The sequence below is a fragment of the Lontra canadensis genome, unplaced genomic scaffold, assembly GCF_010015895.1.
Source record: "Lontra canadensis isolate GAN:19392208 unplaced genomic scaffold, GSC_riverotter_1.0 scaffold25, whole genome shotgun sequence".
NCBI classification, from domain to species: domain Eukaryota; kingdom Metazoa; phylum Chordata; class Mammalia; order Carnivora; family Mustelidae; genus Lontra; species Lontra canadensis.
Window position 1 is genome coordinate 8,401,455 of NW_022631019.1, and position 27,429 is coordinate 8,428,883.

At 57.5% G+C, this 27,429-nt stretch overlaps 1 protein-coding gene across 1 annotated transcript; it reads left to right on the forward strand.

Annotated features, from left to right (window-relative positions):
* Positions 1-1,397: 1,397 nt before the first annotated feature.
* On the forward strand, positions 1,398-27,245 carry PLOD1 (procollagen-lysine,2-oxoglutarate 5-dioxygenase 1). Its single transcript, XM_032863428.1, has 19 exons — positions 1,398-1,574; positions 10,262-10,353; positions 11,459-11,592; positions 11,921-12,084; positions 13,114-13,226; positions 13,747-13,810; positions 15,403-15,500; positions 16,389-16,490; positions 17,075-17,206; positions 18,644-18,765; positions 19,778-19,882; positions 20,298-20,423; positions 20,698-20,839; positions 21,456-21,569; positions 22,153-22,218; positions 22,724-22,828; positions 24,382-24,528; positions 25,264-25,389; positions 26,683-27,245. Exons 1-19 carry the CDS (start codon positions 1,499-1,501, stop codon positions 26,836-26,838), a joined length of 2,184 nt encoding a protein of 727 aa, XP_032719319.1. The 5' UTR covers positions 1,398-1,498; the 3' UTR covers positions 26,839-27,245.
* Positions 27,246-27,429: the final 184 nt, after the last annotated feature.

Here is a 27,429-nt window from a genome sequence, read left to right on the forward strand (position 1 = left end):
ATATACAATCCCACGATCTGCAAATAATCACTGCAAACATTTGCCTGTCATTTGCTTCTAGCACTGTCTCTATTATATCCACAAAAGGATATTCTTTTTTTTTTTTTAAGATTTTTATTTATTTGACAGACAGATCACAAGGAGGCAGAGAGGCAGGCAGAGAGAGAAAGGAGGAGGAGGCAGGCTCCCTGCTGAGCAGAGAGCCCCGACTGACGTGAGGCTCTATCCCAGGACCCTGGGATCATAACCTGAGCCAAAGGCAGAGGCTTTAACCACTGAGCCACCCAGGCACCCCTTCTTTTTTTTTCTTTTTTTTAAAAGATTTTATTTATTTATTTGACAGACAGAGATCACAAGTAGGCGGAGAGGCAGGCAGAGAGAGAGAGGAGGAAGCAACCTCCCTGCGGAGCAGAGAGCCCGATGCGTGCGGGGCTGGATCCTAGGACCCTGAGACCATGACCTGAGCCAAAGGCAGAGGCTTAACCCACTGAGGCACCCAGGCGTCCCAAGAGGATGTTCTTTTGAGTGGGGTCATAGTGTATGTCCTTTTTTTGGACTTAGCAAATGGTAGAGGATTTCGCTTGCTGAAACAGTTTGATTTCTCTTTTCCCCAGAACCTAGGCATGGCCCACTCTGCCTTGTTCAGTAACACCCTCGACATGTCCCCTCCCTTCACCCTTTGCCCCCCCTCACCCAGGGGTTGGGGGGTGGGAGCCCCTGCCCATCCAGAGTCGCACCCACAACCTTCCCTCTGGAAACTAATGTCCTGGAAGGAGGCTCTCAGATTTGTCCGAGCGCCTTTTCCAAGGAAGGGAGGATGCCTTTCTCTTCCCTGGCTGCCCCTGGCTGACATCTGCTCTGGAAGCCGTTGTTCTAAGAAACCCTTAAAGTGTTTGATGAGCTTTGAAGACTCATGTTGGTGAAAAACCACTAATCTACCTACCTTCCTTCCTTCCTTCCTTCCTTGCTTTCACACTCATTCATTTCACTTAACAGGGTGACCTCAAGAGCAAGACCTTCCTCGGCTCAGAGGTTCTGTTTGCCACCCAGGAACATAAAGGCGGATTAAGTGACTTCCTTTTTTGGTAGATGGTGATGCACCTTCTGCATTTCCAGCAGCCAGGAGGATCTCGCCAGGGACGTGGACGCCTCTGAACTCCCCGACCTTACCCCCACCCCACCCCCATCCCCAACTCCCGCCCACCACTTCCAGCCGCGGAGAAGCCCGGAGAGAAGGGCGGGGCGGAGGACCGGCCGGCGGAAGGACCCGGGAGCCGCCCCAGCTCGGAGCCGCCGGGGTTCGGGCGAGTCTGCGGGAAAACCCTTCCCCCGGGCGGGCGGCGGCGGCGGCGGCGGCGGCGGCTGGGAGGGACAGGAGGGCGGTGCGACACCGCCCCCGGGGCGGGCCCCGTGCGTGGCAGCCGGACCGCCGACCCCGTCGCGAAAGTTCCAGCCTGCGAGCGCCGCCGGGCCGGCCGGACGTCCCCAGACCCCGGCCATGCGGCTGCTGCTGCTCTTGGCCCCGCTGGCCTGGCTGCTCCTGGCCGAAGCGAAGGGCGACGCGAAGCCGGAGGGTGAGGGCGCGGGCCTGGCCGGGGCCGGGGCCGGGGGCCTGGGGGGTGGGGGGCTTGTCTGGGGGCTGCCGTTCTGCACGGGAGGCCTGGGCTTCCGAGGAGATCCGGGTTCCGGTCCCTTGGCCACTGACTCGCTGGCCGCTTGGACGAATCACTTCCCCTGTTGGGGCTGCGGCTCCCGCGTCGTGCGGCCGGGAGGGGAGGGGCGTGGAGAGGGTCAAGTGATAAGAGCTGTCTCAGTAGTAATGACAGTGGCTACTGTGTATGGGCCAGGCAGCCTTGACGGGTGATCTCCACCTCCCGTGTGCTCTGCTTTTATCCCCCCTTTCCAGCTGGGTAAACTAAGGCTCCAGAGTCCGTTCACTTGTCCAAGATCACACAACGTGGGGGCCTTGGAACCAGGATTGACTCTCGGGGGTGTCTGGTTCCATGGGAGCCTCTAGGCATCCCAGCTATGGGGGTGGGGATGGCATGGGGTCCCCCATGGCAGAGGCATGTGCACTTCTGTCTGGGGCCCCTGTGGTCTGCATTACCCCTGCGGGGTGGGTCTTACTCCCTCCAGACAGGTGCACTGACTGCCTAGGGTTGTTCAGTCTTCGGATGGTTGGTTCGGGATCTGCTGGGCTCCGCATGTCATGTTCCTTCTCCATCCCCAAAGCAGATTGGATTTCAGAGTGTGCCCCACTGTTCTGAGTGGGTGCCCCTGTCCACCCCACCCCTCCCCCAGTCACTTCCAGGGTTGCCTGCTGAACCTCTGAGAGGAGCCGGAGGGGGCAGGATGGTGTTGTGTTAGACCCTCACCAGGGACGGGGTGGAACTGCCATTTCTGAGTATGTTCTTTGTGCCAGGTTGTGCCCAAGGCCACGCATCTCCCAGTGGTAAAGCCCATGAAGCTTCCATGAAGCTTGGTGTTCTAGCCTGCAAACCGGGGGGAGTGGTACCCGAGTCCTAGTGCTCTAGCCAGGATTGTATGGGATGAGGCCTGCTGGTGAGGGTTCAGCTCTATGCCTGGCCTATACAGGCCTTTTTTTTTCATGAACCCAGCACTGCCTGCTTTTCTGGAGTATCCCAGCAGGGTAGTGAATCAGGTAAAAAAAAAAATCCAGTGAGGCAGGTGCTGAGCACAGCGCTGGGCTGGTGGTGTGTGCAAAAGGCCTGTGGCCTGGGTTTACTCACTGGTCAGGAGACTGGAGCCCTAGAATAGCCTTGGTATCCCGGGCCTCTCTTTGCCTTGCTTCTGCCGATGTGTGCTCCGTCCACCCCCAGACCATTTAAAGAGAGAAAACTCCGGCTGCCCCCAGCGAAGCCCCCAGAGTCAGAGGGACCTAATCAGTGACGGGGCTTCAGGTGCCCTGACCCCAGCAGCAGGTGATGGGAGGGGACAGAGTTCACGGAAGGTAGCTGCCACTGAGAGTGCAGGATCCCGTGTGCCGTTGAGATGGTCCAGGTAGAGCACCCGGCAGATGCTAAGTAGATAGTAGATTGATGGACAAGAAGTAAGGGGTGGCCAGACATGGAGCTAATATCAAGCCACTGTCAAGTTGAGGCACTTTGCTTCTCCTACTCCATTCAGACCCTTCTGATAAGTAAGGAATCATTATCCCCGTTTTGCGGATAGCAAGACTGAGGCCCCCAAAGGTTAAATACCTGGTCTCCGGTTGCTGTAGGTGGTTGGAGGTAGAGTCATTCACTGGGACTCAAACCCGCTGCTCGTGACCCCTGTTGCCTGGAGATGCTGTCTGGAGGAATCTGTTCAACTTTAGCCTGCTGGCTAGGACAGAGTGGGAGGGTAGTTTGTCCTGCAGGCCCACTGACAGGGGTCCGGAGGCAGGGACGCTCCAGCAGCTGCCAGAGAGGCCAGCTCCTCCGTCCCCTGGTTGGGCCGGGATGCCCGGTCAGTACCAGGGGGCTGGGATGGGGCAGCTGCTGAGGAGTGTGGGCTGATGCCTCTTGGGGAGGAGTGGGGCAGGTTCGGGAATGGTGCTTCTGGCAGCTTGTCCACCCCGTACCCAAACACACATGGATTTGGCACATGGAGAGGAAGATGGAGTTTTCACTTTAGGGAGCTCCCAATTTTAGGGGAGGACTCAGAGCTCCTCTCCTCAGTAGATGCCCAGTCTTATGGGGGAGATACAGTCCTCCTCTTCCAGAATGCCCTGCGCTTGGGAAAGGGGACATTGACATATGCGGGGTGGGGGGGTGTCCCCAGCCCACTGTGGGGGACAGAAAAAGGCTGTCAGCAAAGCAACATCCAAACAGGCAAATTTTCATAGAGTTGGGAGCAGGAGAGAGTCCAGATGCCCCCTGGTCCTTTCTCCCTCTTGTAGATGCTTCTGGCTGATTACTGTTCCCTGCCTGCCCTGAGGGCCTGGGTTTGGCCATGGAGAGGGAAGGACCAGCTGGAGCCTGGTGGCTGCTGTTCTGAGACTCCAGGAGGTCAATAGGGCATGGGTGGGAATTGTGGGTCATACTGTTCCATGCAGGGAATGGAAAAATCCCAGGAGTCAGGCAGGCCCAGCTGTGTGTGTGTGTGTGTGTGTGTGTGTGTGTGTGTGTTGGCAGGGGAGTGTCTGAGGAGACCTCAGGGGACTGACATGAGTGGGGCGCCAGACCCAGGAGAATCACACTTGGCTTCTGGGCACTGGGAATCCCCATCTCCTGACATTCTGCCACACCTGCTTTATGGCTTCTGTTCAAGCCTGGGGTGAGCCCAGAGGATGGGGGAGGAGCTTCATTCATTCCCATGCCCCAGAGAGCAGACTGGGCTTCCGGATGGGGCCTGGAGAGCCTTTCTCTGCCTTGCGTGGGCTGGCCCCTCTTGGGGAGGAGGGGGCATCAGCTGTAGCAAAGCGACCCAGGCCTGGGTTCTCAGCCTCAACTTTGGACCCCAGAGAGGTGTCTTCCTAAACCCCTCCCCCCCCAGGGCCCTGGGCACAGCCTCTCCCCATCATTCTTGCCCTCTGGAAGGAAGACCAGAGGTCTGGGAGCCCAAGGGCAGCAGCTGGACTTCTTTCCGGGGAGGGTCCCTATGACAAGAACCTGTGTGGCCCCCATGGGCAGGTCCTGTGCCACACACTTCACAGACATTAGCTCTTTCAGTCCTCAGGCAGGTCTCTGGAGGAGAGTACTGGGGTTGCTAGGACCCCGTTTTACGGATGAGGAGACAGGCTCAGAGAGGCTAAGTTACTCACCCAGCAATCTGTCGGCGACTCTGCCCTGCTCCCTCCCGCTCACCTCTGCTGATCCTGGAGCACAGCTTGTCTGTCCAGGGAAGCAGGCCTGGAGCCCTGGGTGTCAGGCCTCATGCAGACCCGGGCTTGAGCCCCAGGCCGGATCAGCCAGAATGCAGGGGGGCCGGGCCTGGTGCTTGGAACTGGACCCTCCTCAGTGTCCCCCCGTGGTGTGCCCTGTGCTCTGGGTGGATGCCCGCCGCCGGACGGGAGCTGAGTGTCCGGCCACACTAGGGATGCCTGAGCGAGGGCGGCTGGACATGCTGGATTCGGTCGCAGCATTCCAGAATGTCGGCCAGGAAAACGGTGAGGCCGAGAACACGGGCCTTTGGAATTCCAGCTCATTCGCCTCTCACTTCAAGCCTCTGTGACCTCTGGCGGGGTATTTAGTCTCTCTGTGCCTCAGTTTCCTCACAGGCACAAGGGGGAATAGAAGTGCCGCCCGCCACATGGGATGTCGATAGTTAAGGTGATAGTGAACGCAGCACACTTCATGTAGCACGTGATGTCTCCTAAGGGCTCATCCGATGGCTGTGCTTTCTAGAATCACCTTCCCAACGTGCTCCCTAAGGCCAGACAGCGCACACCAGACGTCCAGACTCACACTCAGTCCCAGCCACGGGGAGGGGGCTGGAGACCAAGGAGATGAAGACATGAGTCTGGCCCAGCAAAGGGAGAAGGGACAGGCTTGTACTGGTGTACTGCTGGGCACGCCAAGGGCGCACCAGATAAGGGGAGGAGATGATGGAGGGCTTCATGGAGGAAGGACTACGGCCTCTTTTTTTTTCTTTTCTTTTTTTTTTTTAAGATTTTATTTATTTATTTGACAGAGCGAGAGAGAGCACAAGCAGGCAGAGAGGCAGGCAGAGAGAGAGGGGGAAGCAGGCTCCCTGCTGAGCAGAGAGCCCAATGTGGGGCTCCATCCCAGGACCCTGGGATCATGACCCGAGCCGAAGGCAGAGGCCTTAACCCACTGAGCCACCCAGGCGCCCCTCTTTTTTAATAATATTTTTTACCATGCTATGTTAGTCACTGCCCAGGACATCATTCGTTTTGCTGCAGTGTTCCATGATACATTGTTTGTGGATAACACCCAGTGCTCCGTGCGATTCATGCCCTCCTTAATGCCCATCACCGGGCTCACCCATCCCCCCCAACAAAACCCTCAGTTTGTTTCCCAGAGTCCACAGTCTCATAGTTCGTCTTCCGCTCTGATTTCACCCCCTTCATTTTTCCCTTCCTGTTCCTAATGTCCTCCATGCTACTCCTTATGTTCCACAAGTAAGTGACACCATATGATAATTGTCTTTCTCTGATTTATTTCACTCAGCATAATCTCCTCCAGTCCCGTCCATGTTGATACAAAAGTTGGGTATTCATCCTTTCTAATGGAGGCATAATATTCCATTGTGTATATGGACCATATCTTTATCCATTCGTCTGTAGAAGGGCATCTCTGCTCTTCCACAGTTTGGCTATTGTGGCCATTGCTGCTATAAACATTGGGGTGCATATGGCCCTTCTTTTCACTACATCTATATCTTTGGAGTAAATACCCAGTAGTGCAATTGCTGGGTGATAGGGTAGCTTTATTTTTAACTTTCTGAGGAACATCCACACTGTTTTCCAAAGAAGTAGTCAACAAAACAAAGAGACAACCTATGGAATGGAAGAAGATATTTGCAAATGACACTACAAAGGGCTGATATCCAAAATCTATAAAGAATTTCTCAAACTCAACACTCAAAAAACAAATAATCAAGTCAGAAAATGGGCAGAAGACATGAACAGACATTTTTCCAGAGAAGACATACAAATGGTTAACAGACACATGAAAAAATGTTCAACATCATTAGCCATCAGGGAAATTCAAATCAAAACCACACTGGGGTACCACCTTATACCAGTTAGGATGGCAAAAACGGACAAGACAAGAAATAGCAGATGTTGGAGAGGATGTGGAGAGAGGGGAACCCTCTTACACTGCTGATGGGAGGGCTAAGGCCTCTTTAGGAGGAGGAGTGAGCTGTGCAGGTGGGACAAGGGAATGGAGCAAAGGCTCAGTTCATGAGGCAGCTTTCGTGGGGGGTGGGCGGTGCTGAGAGGTGATGCCAGGGTCCCTTGTGGGGAGGGACCTTCCTGGAGTTCTCTTGCTGTGAGTGAGGACCCCCAGGCCCAGAGTGAGGACCAGGAGATGGGCTGGATCAGAGGTTTCCAAATGTGGCTGACTCGGAAATCACCCAGGAGATGTAGGATAAATCCGGACTTCTGGGCGCATCTCAGCCCTCTGGTTCTGGGGCCCAGGAGTTGAGTTCACAGCATCTCTTGTGATTCTGCCGTGCAGGCAGGCTTGGGATCTCTGAACTGGGTGGCCTGGTCGCGTCCTCGGCCAGGGAGTCAGGCACTAGATTTGTGAAGGTTCTGGGGGGACGCATGGCAGCATCCAGGAAAATAGAAGAGGCAGACTGAGTTGTTGGGTTGGAGGGGGCTGTCTGGCACGGCCTGGGGCTCTCTCCTCCACCACAGTGAGGGTTCCTACAGACGGAGAGACAGAGAGCTGGTCACTGTCCCGGGCCTGGGCAGTGTGTGCAGGGATTAAGGAGGACTCTGGGTCCAGGCCTCTGTGTCCACATACTGGTGTTACCACTTCCTGGCTCCCTTGGGCAAGCTGCTCAACAGGAGGAGGGGGTTAGGACCAATAAAGGGCTTAGAACCAAGCCGAAGGTGTTCGGTAAAGGTTAGCCATCTGGTACCACGATTTGGTAGAGGGAACTCAGCAAAGGAGCCTCAAGATGCCCACCGCATCCCCTCTGCCCTCCCCCTGCAGCCTGACTGCGGGAGCCCCCATCCAGCACCTTACACAGACACACACGCTGGCTTTTTCCATCCATGAAATGTGACACTTTTCCTGTCCCCAGCAGCCCCTGCCAAGGACAGGAGGGCCTCAGAGCTGGCAACTCGCCTCTCCTCACTTAACCATCCAAGCCAGAATTGGGGGAGACTTTCCTCCAGTGGGAGCAGCACCCCACTTTCCTGGTCCCCGCGGTCAGGTGGGGAGGCCTCCCCTCTCCACACCTACCTAGTGAATCCACCCCTCCCTCCCCAGATCCTTGGGGCCACTTCCAGTGGATTCCTGCCCAAACTGCTGGGCCGCCCCCTGCTCTGGGGCCAGCAGCCTGCCCGGCTCTGCCAGCTCAGCTAGCTCCGCCGGGCGGGACCCCTTTGTTCTCTGAGCCCGGGCTCCTCTTGCTTTCACAGAGCCCGGGTGCACAGGAAGGCCTTACTGGCCTGTGTTGGCCTGGCCACCTGCTGGGTCTGTTCACCCAGAAAAGCATTATGTCCTGGATCTCGGGGAACCAGTAATGAGTGCTACGAAGGAGGGGTGGGGGGGGGTCCTGCCTCTAAGGGCAGGAGAGGTCAGGAGAAATCTGAGAAGGCTTCATAGAGGTGGTGGCAGGAAAGGGGTGTCACTGTCACTGGCCCTGGGACCTGGAGGAAGATTAGGGAAAGGGTAGAGAGAGAGGGGGACCTGGGGCAGAAGGGGAAGAGCCAGTAAGGTGAGAGCCCCGGCTGGGAGAAGGCCGTCTCAGTGGAGGGAATGAGTACGTCACTGGGCCCATCAGGGAGAACCTTGAATGCCAGAGCAAGGTGTTTTCCTCTCCCTGATCAGTCCTTGAAGTAGGTACAGGGGTCTCGGTTATCCGTGGGCGAGCGGATGATCCTCCTTCTGAGGACCTGTCAGTACTAGGCTGACCGTGTCACAGAGCTACACTTCATCTTCTCTCCTCTTGTCCTGTAGCATGGTTGGTTGGTTGGTTGGTTGGGGTTTTGAGAGAGGGAGCACAAGCTGGGGGAGAGGCAGAAGGAGAGAGAGAATCAGGCTCCCTGCTGAGCAGGGAGCCCAGTGCTGGGCTCGATCCCAGGACCCCGAGATCATGACCTAACCCTAACGCAGACACTTAACGGACTGAGCCGCCCAGGTGCCCCTCGTCATGTAGGGTTTTTATATCTCACGCCATTACAAGAGAGGGGAGCCCAGTGCAGTAAGGTCATTTGAGAGAGAGGTCACATTGATAGAGTGTTTATTACACTATATTGTTATTGTTCTGTTTTATGTTGCTAATTTCTTACTATGCCTGACTTACAATTAAACTGTATCCTAGATCGGGACATTCAGGAAAACGCACAGTATATAGGGGGTCTGGCACTCTCTGTGGTTTCAGGCATCCACTGGGGGTCTTGGACTGCATCTCTCACGGATAAAGGGGGGACTGCTGTACTGTTGGGTTTTGTTTTCTTTTTAAGTAGTCTCTATGCCCTACACAGGGCTTGAGCTCGTAACCCCAGTATCAAGAGTCATGTGCTCTGCTGACCAATCAAGCCAGCCAGATGCTCCTACTGTACTATTATCGTCCCTGTTTTACAAAGGGGGAAATGGGGCCCTGAAAAATTAAGGACTTGTTTAAGGTCATAGGACTGGTAAGGAGCAAAGCTTGGATTCTGACCAGGCAGGCCAGCTCTGGAGCCTTTGTTCCTTAGATAACCCAGCTTCAAACTGTGATCTGGAAGGGACTTTCCCAGGGCTCCTCGAGATGCTGTCTGGGTTGTTGTTTCCAGCAAGTTCCATTGCAAAGGTGAAGCCACACTACAGAGCCCAAAAGAGGTCTCTTGTTAAAAACGTACTACAGCTGGTGTGGTCAGAGCTAAGGATTCCGTTCTTTCTTTTCCTCTTTCTTTCTTTCTTTTAAAGATTTTATTTATTTGAGAGAGTGAGAGAATGAGCAGGGGAGTGGCAGACAGAGGGAGAGGGAGAAGCAGACTCCCCACTGAGCAGGGAGCCTGACACGGGGCTTGATCTCAGGACCCTGGGATCATGACCTGAACCAGAGGCAGATGCTTAATTGACTGAGCCACCCAGGTGCCCCCAAAGCTAGGGATTTTGAATCACTTCCCACTCAGGGTCCACTCATAGCTTCTCCTGTGGTGGCCGAGTGAAGTTCAGCAAGAAAGACTGTTGGGTTAGACGAACAGTGTGTGCCCTGGGCACAGGCACGGAGAGCGGTGGCCATGCCTGGGCATCTGGCCAGCACTGACCAGAGAGGTCCTCCTGGTGTCCAGCATTCGGAGCGAATCTTTGCCTCCACCCCTGCGCAAGGCCAGAGCCCCCTAAATCCAGGAAGACCCAGCCCCACAGTGCAAGGTGCAGACACCCGTGCTCTGGACACCTCCTGTCATGTTGCTCAGTTCCCAGGGGGATGGAACTCAGGAGGAGAATCGGGAGACCGGAGTACTGACCTTCAACATGTCCTTCCTACTTGGGCCTTGGGCCCTTGTCTATAACGGGTGGACACGAGGACACATCCTGCCGGGATTTGCCACATCTGGGGACAAGGATCTACTCGTGCCTGTTGCTCCTCCTTCTCCAGTGCCATTCATCACGCCCTTCTCTGTCCCTAGACAACCTGTTAGTCCTGACAGTGGCCACGAGGGAGACGGAGGGGTTCCGGCGCTTCAAGCGCTCGGGTCAGTTCTTCAACTACAAGATCCAGGTGAGAGGCTCTCCGGGCAGGGTGGAGGGGGCAGGACAGCCAGGGGGTGGCGGGAGAGTCTAGGAGCTGGGCTTTTGCCCTTCCCAAACAGATGGGGGCCACAGGGAAGGCTTCTGGAAGCTCTTAAGATGAGGACGAGTTAGGAAGAGCAGGAGGGGGAGAACATAGTCAAAGTATGGGAGGTGCCGGAGGTGGGAGCGTGGGGGAAGTGAGACAGGAGTATGTGGCCGAGCTCACGCTTGGAGGGGGTGTGTGTGGCTGGTTTAGAAGGCAGGGCCTTGGAACCAGCATTTCCACCAGCCCCCCCCCCCCCGCCGGTGATTTTGGGATGGCCCATAGTCTGGAGACTGCACCTGTGTAAATGCTGCTCTAAAGAAACACAGGCCGATGCCCAGTCCCCTTGGTGTCCTCCGTGTGCAGTGTGTAGGGCTTAGCCCTGCAGGAAGATATTCCTCTATTCAGCAGAGTGTGTCAAGTGTTACCTTCTGTCAGGCACAGTGGTAGGCACTGGGGACCAGATGGTGGGCAAGGCAGACCATGGTACTGCCTATACAGCTTGCAATCTAGTGGCATTAAGTCAGAAAGAAAATGGATTAGTTCACATGAATGAGGTTGAAGCAGAGGGTTGCTTCAGGCATAGTTGGATCTAGGGGTTCAAGCTGCATGGTAAGGGCTTCATCTTTCCATCTCTAGGTCCTGTTGGTCTTCATTAGCAGACATGTTTTCTCTGCAGGGTGGCAAGGTGACCACCAGCCACAGACCCACATGCCCCGCTTCTCAACCTGAGCAGAAGTAGACAGATTTTCCTTAGTTTGAGCAGAACAATCCCAGGGAAGACTCTGAGGCCATGCTTAGGTCCTGTGCTGAAACCCATGGTCCTGGGAAGGATGGAACACTCTGATTGGTCAGATGTGGTCACATGACACCCCCCCCCCCCCCAAGGCCAGTCAGCCTCACATACATTGTAGAATGGTTTCCCTATGGGTGAAGGAGGAGGTCCTGGGCAGACACAGGCAAAGATGGTCACTGTCCCGGTGGGGGTGGAATTTTGGCTGGCAAAATAGTTCTTCGCCGAAAGCCCATGTTAAGGGGCCTTTCTCTACAGGCGTTGGGCCTGGGGGAGGACTGGAGTGGGGAGAAGGGGTCGTCGGCTGGCGGAGGGCTCAAGGTTCGGCTGCTGAAGAAAGCCCTGGAGAAGCATGCAGACAAGGAGAACCTGGTCATTCTCTTCACAGACAGGTAGATGGTGGGGGGCCTCCTGGGCAGGGCCCCTCAGCAGAGAGATGGAATATTCTAGAATGAGGCCCTTGCAGGATAAGGGAGAGGGGGGGATCACTCTCGCTAAGGTTGTCTATAGTTTTACGGGATCCCTGAGCCCAGAAAAGACCATTTCCATTGGTGGTGAGAAGATGGGCACGGGGGTCTGCCCAGGGGAGGCAGAAACCCTGCAGGCCAGGCTGGAGACAATAGGGCAGATTGATATCCCAGGGGTGATGTGGGAGGAGGTACCCTCATGAGCCCCTGCTCACCTCTGTCCTGTTCCTGCCTCCCCTGGCTCCGGCCACAGCTACGACGTGGTGTTTGCCTCGGGGCCTCGAGAGCTGCTGAAGAAGTTCCGGCAGGCCAGGAGTCAGGTGGTCTTTTCAGCCGAGGAGCTCATCTACCCGGACCGCAGGCTGGAGGCCAAGTACCCAGCCGTGTCCGACGGCAAGAGGTTCCTGGGCTCTGGAGGTGAGGAGCCCGGGTGCGGAGAGCGTGACGGGGCTGGGCGGGCTCCAGAGGGGTCCCTCCGCTGCCGTCAGGGTGGACCCCCTGCCATCGGCCTCATCTCGTGGACAGCCACCCTTCTGCACAGGGCAAAACCGCAGTCACCCCTAAATGTTCTCCCTTGGCTCCTCCCCTGCCCCTCAGTCTGGGGGACCAATTATGCCCCTCCCACTCTGAAAGACCTCTCAGCTGCACCCTCCTGTCCACCCCCACTGTCCCCGCCTCAGTTGGCTCCTGGCCATTTGTGGTGGTCTCCCTGCTCCGCCAGCCTCTCCCCTCACCCCTCCCAGGCCATTCTCCAACCAGCAGCACAAATCCACACACGTCAATGGCTTCTTGCTGCGTGGGGAATAAAATCTGTATTTTAGGCCGGATTCCTCTGTTCAGGCTCAGAAGAGCCCCTCCCCCACCGGCAGCCATGTTTCCCCATTGGCTGGGAGAGTTAGCACCATCTAGACGGACTGGTCCTGGCCAGGGCTGGCGGTGTTCTCCCTCTACCTGTCTGTCCCCTTCTCCCCCTTCTCTTCTATCCTTACCAATCTGCACTGTGGCCAAGATGCTGTGTGGGCTTTTTCCTCTAAGCCGCCATGCGCTGTGTGACCTTGGCCCAGCCTCTGCCCTTCTCTGGGCCAAGTTTCCCAGATAACTAGAAGAGCGGCTCCTAGCCTCTGCCCCACCAGCTCTGCTCTCCAGGGACTCCTGGTCTGATCCATTCATTTGCCACCTACCTGTGTGGTGCCCAGCACCTGAGCTGGTGCAGGTTAGTGGGCACCCGTGATCTTTCTCCGTGAGCTCAGGGGGAACTTGTCACCAAGTGGCATTGGTTAGCAGGGTGCTTTCAGCCTGGAGACACTACCTCCACTCAATCCAGGAGGGCTCCTAAGAGAAGGTGAAGGAGGGGGAGGTGAATGAAAGTGGATGCTGGGAAGAGGCTCCTGACTTGGAGGCCGGAAGCTAAGTGTCTGTCTCTGCATGTCCCCCACCAACCCGCAGGCTTCATCGGTTATGCCCCCAACCTCAGCAAACTGGTGGCCGAGTGGGAAGGCCAGGACAGTGACAGCGACCAGCTCTTTTATACCAAGATCTTCTTGGACCCAGAGAAGAGGGTAAGGGCCGGTGTGCGGGGCCAGGCTTCTGGGGTTTGAATGCCAGCGTAGACAGTTACTAGCTGTGTGACCTTAGGCAAGTCATTCAACTGCTCTGTGCTATATTTTTTAATAAATCTGTATTTTTTTAATGCTGTATTTTTTAAAACTACACCTCAATGTAGTGATGGTGATACTTTCCCATAAGGATGTTGTGTGAATTAAATTAATGTATTTATAGTACTTAGCAAATGACAGTAAAGCAAAAAATAAGCAATTTGTTGTCATCCTGGTGGATGTACTTAGATTAGCTATTTTCCTTAGATGCCTTCCGACTCGGAAAGTCCCTGGTTCTCTGTGAGTAGAGCCACTGGACCAGTAGATCCTAGGGCGGCCAGCTGCACCGGTGTGACAGGGCAGAGTGGGTGTGGGGAGAGCAAGTGGCAGAAGTAGGAGGCAGGCTCCCCACACTGGGCATGATGGGGCCCCATCCCCCGCCAGGGCCTGTCCCTGTTGCAGTCTGGTCTCCTCTTTCCCGCAGGAACGGATCAACATCACCCTGGACCACCGCTGCCGTATCTTCCAGAACCTGGATGGAGCCCTGGGTGAGCAGCCCCCACGGGGAGGGGGATCCTGAGAGGGATGTTAGGAAGGAGGTAAAGATTCCAGGCAGGGCCTGAGTCCAACAAGGAGAATGGGCTGGTTTTTCTGTGGCCATTGTGCTGGGAGGTCACCTGCCCCCGTCCTGAGGTCCCCAGAGGCCACCTGGATGCCCTGGGGCAGAGCTGTGGGTCTCTAGGAGTGGAGAAAAGAGGACCAAGAAGTCAGTGTGAGAGCCTGCGGGACACCCGGGCAGGGGACAACCGCTCAGCCTGGGAGCAGCTGGGCAATGCACACTGCGGGTACCTGCCCCCTGTCCTGGGGCCCTGGTTCTTACAGGTGAGCGGGCTCCCCTCCTTCCCTGCCCTCTCCCCTACCCGGCAAAGGCTTCCTGGGCATGCACAGGGACCGAGCTGACAGGAGGGTGATAGATAACTTGGAAAGCAGAGAGGCTGCCTGGTCCTTAAAAACAGAAACCCCCAGGGCTGGCCCCAAATCCGTGGCTGGTGACAACAGTCCTTTGCCTGTCTTCCTGGGTGACCTCGGGCAAGTCTCTCTCTCTCTCTCACACACATACACACACACCTTTAGGCCTCATTTTCCCATCTTTAGAAAGGAATAGTTAGACCCAATAGCTAATTGGTGATTTTTTTAAAAAGATTTTATTTATTTATTTGACAGAGATCACAAGTAGGCAGAGAAGCAGGCAGAGAGAGAGGAGGAAGCAGGCTCCCTGCTGAGCAGAGATCCCAATGCGGGCCTTGATCCCAGGACCCTGGGATCATGACCTGAGCTGAAGGCAGAGGCTTTAACCCACTGAGCCACCCAGGCGCCCCACTAATTGGTGATTTTACGGGGTAAATGGAATCTTGGTTTTTGAGAATCCAGTCAGTACTATGATTCCTTTCTCGGGAAGGTGCAGACACAGCCACACCCCTTTGTCTGTGGCTTCTGGGAGTACGTGGACCTACATTAAGAAGCCAGGTCCAGAACATCTTTTGGGGAAGCCAAGAGCTTGCACGGAGGGTCCCCCTCACGTGATCACCCACACAGAGGACCTCCTTCCCTGGTATCTTCCAGGCCTCTGATGACGGGCCCCTCTGCATTTATAACTATCAGACAGGCAGCTTCCTCCTGCTGTCTAACGGGGTCAGAGCAAAGGGGTTAGGACCCTGCTGGAGGAATCCTCTCCACCAGGACAGGATCTGTCCCCCACCCTGCCCAGGGCTTCCTCTTGGGCTGGCATATTCTCAGTGCTGCTCTGCACACCCCCAGGCCCTGTCCTGGGGGCTTTTCTCTGAGCTGGAGCTGGAGCTGGGATGTCTCAGGTCTTTGCTTTGTCCCCTCCCCTACCTCCGGCTCCAAGAAGTCATCACAGTAAATTCCGGGGGTTGCTATGGACTCCATGTGCCCAGCAGGGTGCTAAGTGCTTGCCCAGCATGGACTCCTCCCACTCTTAACCCCATTTCACAGACAAGGAAACTTGAGGCTCAAAGAGGTGGTGTTGGTGGCCTGGAACATGCCCTGGGCGGGAGCCAGGATTTGAGCTTAGCCTCTGGGCCTGACGCTGGATGTGTCTGTGCTTTCTGACCCCCAGATGAGGTCGTGCTCAAGTTCGAGATGGGCCACGTGAGAGCGAGAAACCTTGCCTACGACACTCTCCCAGTCCTGATTCATGGCAATGGGCCCACCAAGGTAGGGGGAGGCCGCAGCCCGCGGGTAGAGAGCAAGAGAGGGGCCAGAGGCCCAAGTCTGTTTTCACCATGATCCCATGGCTTCTCCTTGGGGTCAGGGCCACCTCCCCTCCAACCCTGGGGCCCTGTTGCCACGTCACTACTTCTGTCCTCACGTCTGAGTTCAGTGTGGTGCCTTGTCTCCTTGCTGTGGTGGTCAGTGATGTTTATCCCTGCTCAACCACAAGACACAGAAGAGGTCACTGTCCCCATCAGGGCCTCAGCTGGGCCACCTGAGTCATCCGTACCCCGTCCTCCCAGGGCAGACTTGTTTCTTCAGGCAATAAACATTTACAGAGTGTCTACACCAGAACATAAGGCAGAGTCAGTCATGAGCGGGACAGACTTGTTCCTGTGCTCTTGGGGCTCAGAAGGGGCTGGGGTGAGAGCCAGACCTCATGGGCCCTGAGGAGCCAGCCCTGGCTCACAGCAAATTGCTTCAAGTGTGGTCCTTGGCCCCCTCCCCTCCCCCCAGTGTGTCAGAGTCACGTGGCCAGGAGAGAATGGGGCAAGTGTGAAAGCAGATTTCCTGACCCCACCCCAGAGCTGCTCAGTGGGACTCTCTGGCGTGGGGGGCGGCCAGCGATCTGCATTTTACATGCTCCTGGCAGATCCAGAGATGAAGGTGTGGCAGCATGCCAAGCCCCACTCTGTCCTCGGAGCAGCTTTGGTGATCTCCAGGGGGACGGAACATTCTCTCCAAAACCTGCCCCAAGTAAAGTCACATTCCTGCCCCCTTAGAGGGCTGGGGTGCAGGTATCCCAGGGGCTGAGGGATATGTGACTCAGTAGGTACAGATGGGTGGGCCGGGCCCCAGACCCCACGTCTCAGACCCCATGTTTCCCCACAGCTGCAGCTGAACTACCTGGGCAACTACATCCCGCGCTTCTGGACCTTCGAGACAGGCTGCGCCGTGTGTGATGAGGGCCTGAGGAGCCTCAGGGGGATTGGGGTATGGCTGCCAGGCGTAAGGGGCTCAGTCTCCTTGGATGGGGAGGATGAGTGATTCTGGAAGAGGCTCTTGTCTTTGGTGGGAGGTAAAAGGATCACCTTCCTGTCTGGGGTTCCATCTTCCTCTTCCCCCAGGCACCTCCTCCTGGAAGCCTTCTCAGATTACTTACGGCTCCAGCTCATACCCCACCCCCAGCCATGCCAAAGTTCTGGTTCCTTAGCCCGATTCCTCTCCTACAGCACCCCCTCTCATCTTACAGACCTCACTCCTCATTTATAGCTCACTTCAAACCCATGCCAGCCAGGCCCTCTGACCGCAGGCCATCAGCTGGTCCTGGCTCCAAGTCGAGGCAAACTCTGCCCAGCTGGGACTTTCTCCTCCTGCTTCCTTCTGCTTCCGCACTGGGCCCTGCCTCTGCCTGCCTGCACGTGGCTGCTTGGAGCTGCCTGGCCCAGGTCCCCTTTCCTGCTAAGTCTGCACAACTCTGCCTCGGGCCCTGGGTCCCTTGGGCCACCGTAGGGGCTCAGCCGTGGCCCGGTGGCTGGACATTGCCAGCCCTTCACACTACCCCCCCCCCAATGCAGGATGAAGCTCTGCCCACGGTCCTGGTCGGCGTCTTCATCGAACAGCCCACGCCCTTCCTATCCCTGTTCTTCCAGCGGCTTCTCCGCCTCCACTACCCCCGGAAACAGATGCGGCTTTTCATCCACAACCACGTGAGTAGCAGGTGGCTGGCGTACAGGTCTACCTCACGGGGTGGCCTTGGACATCTCTGGGACTAGCTGCAGCAGCAGCATCTGGGCCAGATGGAGGCGGCCCGGCTGGGTACAGGTGTGACCTTGGGTACAGTCCTCAACCTTTCTGTGTTCAGTTTTCTCATCTCTCAAATCGGGATAGAAGTGTGCTGACCACGTGGATTTGCTGCAGGGGTTCCACAGGTGGGCACGTGGGACGCAGAGGCTGTTGCCATGGGGGAGGCACACACTAGCTGTCAACGTTGGCCTGGTTTCTTCAGGTGCTCCTGATATGATTCGGTGACAGATGGGTTCTTCTGCCCTGCGTACCTTCTGGGGAACCGGGGAGAGCTCTGAGGCCTGCTGCTTTGTGGGGAGCAGGCCCGGGCTCAGTATTCCCAGCTCCCTCCCTCTCCTCTTCTTCTTAGCTGGATCAGGTCCCAGCTCTGCTTTTGCTTATCCCAGTCTCCATAACTGGGACGCCAGATACACTCTCCGGTCCTCCCTGTTGTCAAGGCTCCTTGTCTTAAATGTCCTCTCAGCTGCCCCACCTAGTGTCAGCGCTTTCTGAGACCTCTCAGCTCTGACCGTCTGCACCCCATGCCCAGGGCCCTGTGGCCCCAGGCTCGGGTCGCCTGGGCCGCAGACGTTCATTCAGCTGTGCCCCATGGAAAGAGGAGGAGGGTGTGGACCCGGCCCGTGGGAGGCTCCCAGCTTCCCTGGAGACATGAAACAGCACAGCCATGAATTCCGACTTTGTGACTTGGTGTGGAAGAAGACAGTCGTCACAGGCCGTCTCTGGGCCCTTCTGTGTGCCCTGTCTGACCTGTCGACTCCTGACAGTGACCCTGTGAGGAGGGCACAATCGCCCTTCCATTTCACAAGGGAGGAAATGAGAGCTGAGACAGGAGAGGTGCCTGGCCCAAGGTCACACAGCTGACTGTAGCAGAGCTGGGCTGCACTCTAAATCCTGGGTTTGGTTCTAAACGTCCTGTTCTTTCTGCTTTCCCAGGCAAGGGGCCCCTGGTGTGGACCGTTGTTTTTCCAGGGTGGTCCAAGGATCACCTGGAGCATTTTGCAATGAAGCAGATCCCTGGGCTGTACTCCAGACCAGAAAAAATGACTCTGGATATGGGGCCTGTGGGATCGGGGTGCTGTCCTAGTGACAGAGGCTCTTAAGAGGCCAGTGGGCCTGGCCTGGTCAGGGGAGGATGGTTAAGGATGGCTGCAGAAGGGCACTCCAGGCAGAAAGCCTGGCATGGGCAAAGGTCTGGTGGTAGGAAAGCCAATGGCCAGCAAGAGTGTGCCGGGAATGAAGAGGAGTGGCCTGTAGTCGCAGAGGGTGCTGTGGTCCTGGGGGGGCGGGGTGGAACGGTGGAACCTGTGTCCCCATCCTCTCCCTCCCATCCCCCACCCCAGGAACCACACCACAAGGTTCAAGTGGAGCAGTTCCTGGCAGAGCATGGCGGCGAGTACCCGTCCGTGAAACTGGTGGGCCCTGAGGTTCGGATGGCCAACGCCGACGCCAGGAACATGGGCGCGTGAGTTGGGGACCAGAGCATCACAGTTGTCTCTGCTGACGGTAGTGGGGGAGGGAGGGTGGGGGGCATGGTGTCAGGAGCATCAGGGCCAGGAGACAGGCGTTCAGAAGCCTGTGTGTGCTCTCTGGCAAGTTCCTGCCCCTCTCTGGTCCTCAGTGTCCCTGTCTGTCAAGTGGGGAAATGGTCTCTGCCCTGACCACCTGGGGGCTCCTGGGTGGGGCCGAGCAGTGTCCTTTGGGTGCAGAAAGGAAATCTGAAAAAAGAGGAAGAACCAAAGGGCCAGAAGTAGATAAATAAGCTGACAGAGACCATCTGTGATTTTCCCCCAATCATTCAAACGAACAAACAAGTCATCTGTTGACCGTGGCTGGTGAGCTTTCCCGGAAAGGACTAGGTAGTAAATCCATGTGCTTCGGCCCTGTGGCTGTAGCCTGCTGGGCGTGACTGTGCGCCAACAGAGTTTTATTTATGGACCCTGAAATTTGAATTTCATCAAATTTCATCACTTTTAGAAATTTTTTCCCCCAACCATTTAAAACTGCGAAACAGTCCTTAGCTCACGAGCTGTGCCCTACCAGGCAGGCGCTGGATTTGGACCGTGGACTCCAGTCTGCCGAGCCCTGGGCCAGATAAATGAAAAGAACATACATTCATAAGGCTTTCGGGCCAGGTCACCAAGCCGCACTTCGGAAGGGCAGGACCAGTGTCCCCCCTAGCCCTGGGTAGTGTAGGAAGCTGGGGGCCGTGCTCTCCCCAGTACAAGCGTTTATAGGGCACCTGATACCAGTTGCTGAGTGAGCTCTGGGGGCGGAGCGAGCTCTCGCCTTGAGGGCCTGGCTGCCCAGGGTCTGGGTCCGAGCCTGCACCAGGGCTGGCCCGACCCCTTTAAATACCGGTGGCTGGTTCCCTGCGGTCATGGACGGGGACAGGCCTGGAAAGCCCGGCTGCGGGGCTCTCTGGGACCCTGGCACCCGAGCCCCAACCTCGCTGACCCCGGGTCCCCAACCCGCAGGGACCTGTGCCGGCAGGACCGGAGCTGCACCTATTACTTCAGTGTGGACGCCGACGTGGCTCTGACTGAGCCGAAAACTTTGCGCCTGCTGGTCGAGCAGAACAAGTGAGCAAGGGAGGCTGCGGGCGGGCCTTGGCAGTCGGCACCAGGCCCTCCGAGCTCCCCGCTCCTGCTCCCGCTCCGGGCCCCCCCCCGCCGTCCTGCCTTCTCCCCCTTCACCTCGGCCTCGCCTCCTACCCCGGGCCTGTCCCAGCCTGGCACCCTCGTCTTGCTCCAGAATGTTCCCTCCTCCGTGCTACAAACCACACCGCCCCTTCCTCCCTCTGCCCCTGGCTGTCCTGGTGGAGGGGGTGGGGGCCCCATCTGGGCCAACCCCCACCCCCCCCCCCCCCCCCCGCTCTTGGCCCTGCCCCAGGGGGTGCTTGAAAGGCCCTCGCCCTGTCCTTCCCCACATCCAGTTAGATCTGCCCTGGACTCCCAGTGGGCCGGGGGAACCCCGCTGAGGTGCTCTCTTTCTCAGGAACGTCATCGCCCCCTTGATGACCCGCCATGGGAGGCTGTGGTCAAACTTCTGGGGCGCGCTGAGTGCGGACGGCTACTACGCCCGCTCTGAGGACTATGTGGACATTGTGCAGGGCCGGCGTGTGTGAGTACCTGTGGGATGAGAACCCCCCCATCCATCTGTCCACGACCCCCTCACCACAGTCCTGTCCTTGTTGCCCTCAAATTCCTGCTGGACCCAAAGCAAGGAAGACTGCAGTCAGATACACGGAAGGGCTTCCTGACAATTATCCTGGGCCTGTGTGCCCGAATCAGCACTGCTGTGGCCCCCAGCCTGTGACTTTCCCCTTGTCCCGGGGCCTGGCCCCCAGCCTGTGACCAGCCTGCGGCCGCCTTCCATCTTCTTCTCTCACCCTTAGTGGCGTCTGGAACGTGCCATACATCTCAAACATCTACCTGATCAAGGGCAGTGCCCTGCGGGCTGAGCTGCAGCAGACAGACCTGTTCCACCACAGGAAGCTGGACCCCGACATGGCCTTCTGTGCCAATATCCGTCAGCAGGTCGGCCTGGGCTGGGCACTCAGAGGAGGCCCTGTTGATGGAGAAGGTGGTCTGTGTCTGCTACCTTATTCCCTGGAGTCTCTGAGATGCCAGGGCCTGGTGGGGGGCACTTGGAGCGGCAGGCATGAGGGCTGGTCCTTGGGGTCCATGGGGATCACTTCAGTGGACCCAGTTTCCGCACAGCTCTGTTTTATGTACATTTTCAACAGAGCCAAAAAAAACCCTAAACTTCCACCTAAATATACCCAAGTAGTGTGCCTGAGAGACACCCTTGCCCCGCCCATGCGCCCCACCCAGGATGTTTTTGTGGTTATTTTTTTAAAAAGTGACAGCATAATGATGTTTTTTCCCCATGCCCAAAACGTCAGGAGCAGACACCATCCTTTGCTTTCATACATTCATCCTTTCGTTCCCATTCGGTCCTCCAGGAAGCCCTCCTTGATCGTATCGCGTGTCAGGCCTGGGCTGGGTGCTGGGGAGATGAGATGGGGTGACCCGCACTTGGTTCCCTCATCTCCAACTTAACAGGCAGAGGAGGCTCCCGCTGAGCCTCTCCTGGGCTGTGCGTGGGACTGTGGGGTGGGGGTGTCTCTTCCATCCGGCCTGTTCTCCCCAGGATGTGTTCATGTTCCTGACCAACCGGCACACCTTTGGCCACCTGCTCTCCCTGGACAACTACCAGACCAGCCACCTTCACAACGACCTCTGGGAGGTGTTCAGCAACCCCGAGGTGAGGCCCTAGCTGGACGGGCAGGGGAGGGAGAAGAAGGGACCCCCGTGAGCCTGCTGGGGGGGATGCTCCTGCTTAGCCTGAGAAAGGCTGTGGACCCCATGGGGCACCAGCTTTCCTCCACCCCAGGGACTGGTTGGGCCGTGGGAGGGCTCTTGAGCGGCAGCGCCACCTAGTGGAGGAGGAAGGATCAGGAGTCAGGCCCCTGTCGGTGGACCGTCCCTTGAGCTTCTCCGTCTTTGGGGCCTCGGTTCTCTTAGCTCTAAGATGGGTATACTACCCCAGCCTCACTCACTTCTGAGGGTGTTGTGAAGATCAGAGGAGGAGAAAGTGCTGACAACATTCCTAGGCGTTGCGAGCTTGTGGCTGACGTGGGTACACGCACAGACATGCACACCTGCACACGCATGTAGGTACACGTGCAGACACCAGCTCCTGCGGGCACACACTCACCCACATTGCAGGGGGCCTGGGGGGAAGAACCGCCTCTTGCAGTGTTCCCTGGAGCTGGGCAAGGGGTGAGCCCCAGCTGGCCCAGGCCAGGCCTAAGGATCCCAACTGCCCCCGCCCCCCGCCCCTCCAGGACTGGAAAGAGAAGTACATCCACGAGAACTACACCAAGGCCCTGGCAGGGAAGCTGGTAGAGACGGTAAGGACTGGGCACCTCCGGGAACAAAGGTCCTGGATCTCCACCCTGCACCTGCCGAGAGGGAGGAAGGGCAGAGGGAGGAAACTAGCTGCCCCAGGCACCTTTCTGGGCCCCAGCAATGTTTGGGCGATGGAGTGGGTCATAGGATGGCCCTTCCTTCTGTTGGCCCTTCCCAGCTGGAGTCTTCAGGGGCCTTGGGAACCTTGAGTTTCTCCTCTGGCCCAGGTGAGAAAGAGAAAAAACGTCCCCAAATGTGGTCTCAGCTAGGGACCAGGGGCCAGTAGCGAGAAACTGTGCACGTTCCTTTCCTGGCCCTGCACCAGGAGCTCTGTGACCCCGGCTGAGAAGGGCGAGCACTGAGCTCTGCTTCCTTCCCCCCTTAGCAGCTGGCAGACAAGGGCGTGAGGAAGGGCCTGGGCTGCATGAGGGTCTTTGCCTGTGGGGGCAGGGGAAGGTGCAGCGGGGCCCCTCTAGACCTCTATCACTGAGTCCCTGCCCTCCCCAGCCTTGCCCAGACGTCTACTGGTTCCCCATCTTCACGGAGGCAGCCTGTGACGAGCTGGTGGAGGAGATGGAGCACTACGGCCAGTGGTCTCTGGGAGATAACAAGGTGGGTGCGGTGCCTGGGCTGGGGGTGCCGGGGGGCCGCCCCTCCACCAACACCTGCCCTCTGGGCTCTTGCCCTGGCGAGCCAGCCAGCCTCTCTGGCTCTTCAGATGGGTGGTTCTGGCACTTAAGAGTAGGGGAACATTGAGAAATGGGGTGGAGTGTGGGTGCCCATGCTGCCGTGACCGCGAGCCGTGGTGACCTGGAGCCGTCTTAATCTGGAATTGCTAGATTTCCAGTTTCTGGTTCGTTATTAGAATGACGTAACTTCCTTCCCCAGCTTGGGTGAGTCATGGGAGAGGACTGAGCAAGAGTGGGATGAGGAAGAATTAGGAACATGAGTGCCATGTTCGCCAGACAGCAGAAGCAAGTGGCATGTCAGGCCGAGAGGCTGTGCGTTCCCCAGAGGAGGAATCCGGTGCCTGTACTCATCTTGGAAAGTTCAGGGAACATTTTTTTTTAAGGGAGGGGAAGGGATGACAGAAGGAGAGGGAGAGAGAGACCCTTACGTAGGCTCCACTCCATGCTTGGCATGGAGCCTGGTGCAGGGTTCGATCCCGTGACCCTGAGATCATGACCTGAACCGAAATCAAGTCGGACACTCAACTGACTGAGCCACCCAGGAGCCCCAAGTTCAGGGAGCACTTTTATTTATTTTTAAGATTTTATTTATTTATTTGACGAAGCGAGAGAGCACGCACCAGCAGGGGGAGTAGCAGGCAGAGGGAGAAGCAAGCTCTGCTGAGCAGGGAGCCTGACCCAGGGCTCCATCCCAGGACCCTGGGATCATGACCTGAGCTGAAGGCAGAGGCTTAAGGGACTGAGCCACCAGGCGTCCCTAAGGAGCACTTTTAAAGGCACGTGACCCTCTGGGCCTATGCGGCTCCGAGCCTGACTAACCTTTGACCTGGCAGCTGGACTACCCTGTGGTTCCGGTTCTCAGCCTAAGCCACATGCTTTGGAGGCTGAGCTAAACTCTAAAAGCCAGTAACTGGGATAGTCCAGGCTTTCTGGGGTCTGGCTGGCCCTCGTGCTCCAGGGACCAGGTCAGCACTGGAACTCCAGTGCCCGAGCTAACCCGGGCCCTCTGAATTGGTTTCCTCTGTGTTGTCACAAATCCCTACAGAGCCTCGTGGCTTCAAACAACACCCAGGAATCCTCCACGGGTTTCTGGGGTTGGGAGTCCCCGGTGGTTTAGCCGGGTCCTCCACTCAGGGTCTCGCGAGGCTCCCGTCGATATGTCAGCCAGGACTGGGGTCTCCTCTGAGGCTCGAGGTCCTACTCGGAGCTCCTGGGGCAGAATTCATGGCCCTACTTCCTCCAGCCAGCAGGACAGTCTCTGTCTTCAAGATCTCCTTTTAAACATCCTCCCTTGTTGATTAACCCACAGTCAGCAGACTAGTGACCTCCGTTCTCTCTGCGGAGCCCCCTCCCTTGGCCCTGTACCCTGACCTTTTCCCATCACATTCACAGGTCAGGGGGTGGGGGTCAGACAGCCCGCACACCAGGCGGCCACCTCTGATTTCCCCTAACCAGGCTCCCCTCGGTCGTTTCCAGGACAACCGCATCCAGGGCGGCTACGAGAACGTGCCGACCATCGACATCCACATGAACCAGATCAACTTTGAGCGGGAGTGGCACAAGTTCCTGGTGGAGTACATCGCCCCCATGACGGAGAAGCTCTACCCCGGCTACTACACCAGGGTGGGCGCCCCGGGGAGGTGGCCGGGATGGGAGCAGGGCTGGACTGGCTTGTGGGGAGGAGAGAGAGCAGCCCCAGCTTGCGGAAGAGGCCTGAGCATTTGGTCTCCAGGTGGGAGTGCAGTCTCCTCCCATGGTTGGGGTCAGGGGGCCTCTGGAAGGGTCCAGGGTAGGGCCAGCCTGCCTTGCCTCTGACCTCTGACCTCACCCCTAGGACCCCCTCCTCCATGTCCTTAAATTCCTCTGCAACGCCTCTGCTGGCAAGCCAGGGCAACCATTCCTCTCCCAGCTTCCCACTGAGAATCTGTTGACCACCCCTGTGGCTTTTGCCCTCCTTCCCTCCCTCTCTCACAGTCTGTGCACACGCTTTCCTCCAGACACCTGCTCCCACTGCCTGGGCCCTGCCCTCAAGGAATTGGCAGCCTGCCTAGTTGCTACGAAGGCTTGCAAGAATTTGATTCACTCCTTCTGCCCTGTTTCCTTCCCCTCCTCTCCTTCTCCCTGTCCCTTCTCCCTTCTCCCTTGCCTTCCCTTCCCTTCCTTCTGTCCTTTCCTCCCTCAGCACATTTTTACCGAGAACCTTCCCTGGGCCGGGCTCTGGGGAGCACTGTGTGAAACAGACCTGCCCGCTGGGAGCCAGTGTCCCCTGAGACCAGATGAGGGGTCCCTTCTGTGCAGCCCGGCCTCTCCTGCTCTCGGTCAGCCCCTCTCCAGCCGGTTCTCTTTCCCTCGACACAGGCCCAGTTCGACTTGGCCTTTGTCGTCCGCTACAAGCCAGACGAGCAGCCCTCACTCATGCCGCACCACGACGCCTCCACCTTCACCATCAACATCGCCCTGAACCGGGTCGGCGTGGATTACGAGGTGGGCAGCTTACAGGGTGGTGGAGGAGGGCTCGGTGGCAGGGCCCAGGGGACCCGGGGCCAGAGAACCGGAGAGAAAGAGAAGGCCTCCGTGCTATAGGGAAGGAGTGGAGCAGGGGCACAGGAGTCGGAGGTCAGCCTGCGCGGACCTGGGGCCCTGCCTGCTCCGTACTCGCCAGCTCCGTGGCCTCAGGCATGTGTCTTAGGCTCTCCGTTTCCCCGCATCTTAGATGGGGAAACGTGGGGCTTCCTCCGTAGAAATGCTGTGAGAATTCCATGAGCTCATCCAGGGGAGAGCTTCCATGGACACCCAGTAAGCACTCAAGGCCTGAGAGCCGTCGGTGATGCAGAGTGTAGAATTTCCATCCTTGGGAGTAAGAAGGCTCCTTGGGGAGGGATGGGGTCAGCCCGGGTGTGGGGCGCAGGCCTGTGGCTGGAGGAGAGCTGGGGAAACCAGGAGGATGGGGGGTGGAGAGGGGACAGTTCTGGGGGCCTCAAGGCCCCACAGGAGGCCTCCGGGTGTGATCAGCTGGGGGCCTTTCATTCATTCCTTCACTCATGCCTTAAGCTGCTGTTTCAGGGACTCAGTCCTGGGCTGAGGACACCCATACAAACACCTCTCATTTTCTTGAGAGTTTACCATGTAAACAGGGGTTCTCCTGGGGGACACTTTTGTCCCCCAGCCCCCGGGGACATTGGCAATATCTGAAGACATTCTTGGTTGTCACAATTGTGGCGGTGGTGCTGACAGCGAGTAGGGGCTGGGGTGCCCAGGACAGCCCCCCATTAAGGGAGAAGGCCCTCGCCCCTGGTGGTGAAGGTTGCATAGCGGTACGCGTGGACTTAGTACTTAGTACCACTGAACCGCACACTTCAGAATGTTTATGTTGGTAAAGCTTATGTCATGTGTTTTTTTGGCCCGATTTTAAAAAAAATTTTTTTCTGGCCCCAAACGTCCACAATGCGGCGGTTGAGAATGCCGTTCCTAAGCTTTTACTCGTCTCACCGAACTCTCATGACCCTGTGAGGTTAATACCCATTTCCCAGAAGGGGAAACTGAGGCTTGGGTGGGGCAGAAAGTTGGTTAAGCAAACACGTATCTGGCATTTGGCCAGGGCTGCCTGACTCCCAGGCAGGGGGTCTGGCTCCCTCTGTCTTGGCTGAGTGTCTTCCTCAGGCAGCTATGGCCGTGACTCCACAAGGTGTCCCAGGCGGCTGCGCAGCGGGGCTGCAGGGAGAATCCAGCATGGGGGTGGGGGAAGGGCCCAGCCTCCTGACACTTCCCATCTTCTAGGGTGGGGGTTGTCGCTTCCTGCGTTACAACTGCTCCATCCGAGCCCCACGGAAGGGCTGGACCCTCATGCACCCCGGGCGACTCACGCACTACCACGAGGGGCTCCCCACCACCAGGGGCACCCGTTACATCGCCGTGTCCTTCGTGGATCCCTAATCGGCCAGGCCAGGCCGCCTCGGACCTCTTCCTCTTTGCCAACAACCACTGCCCAGCAACACTCTGGGGCCTCGGGGTCCCGCCTCCAGGCTCTTGACCTCCATTACTCTTGGAGCCACCGTCAGACAGACTTGGCCACGAGCCAGAAGCAGAGCCCACCTCCTCTGCTGGGGCGTTCCTGGGGCTCTGGACCAGCCCAGGGAGACACTGTTCGTGTTCATTGCTTTGTAGCAACTTGTCCCTTTCCCTTCTGGCTTCCTGAAAAAACCCAGTCCTCTTCCTCGGCTTCTTCTGTGGCCTGGACTTGAGCAGTCAAGGACTTAGCCAGCTGCCCAGAGAGGCTCTAGGGGCGAGAAGACAGCCCCAGGACTTCTGCTCCAAGCTTCCGGGCAGACACAGAGACTCAGATTCAAGCCCCCTCCCTGCCCCCTCGGACTGCTGAAGCCCCTTCCTCATCCGCTCCTATCGTGGGAGCAGAGCCTCATTCCCTGGAGACGATGACTCAGAAAATCTCCTGGGAGACGGGAAAGGTGTCGATGCCACAGCTTCGTCCTCGACGTAGGGGTGGCGGGGGGGAGTAAGATGCCCACA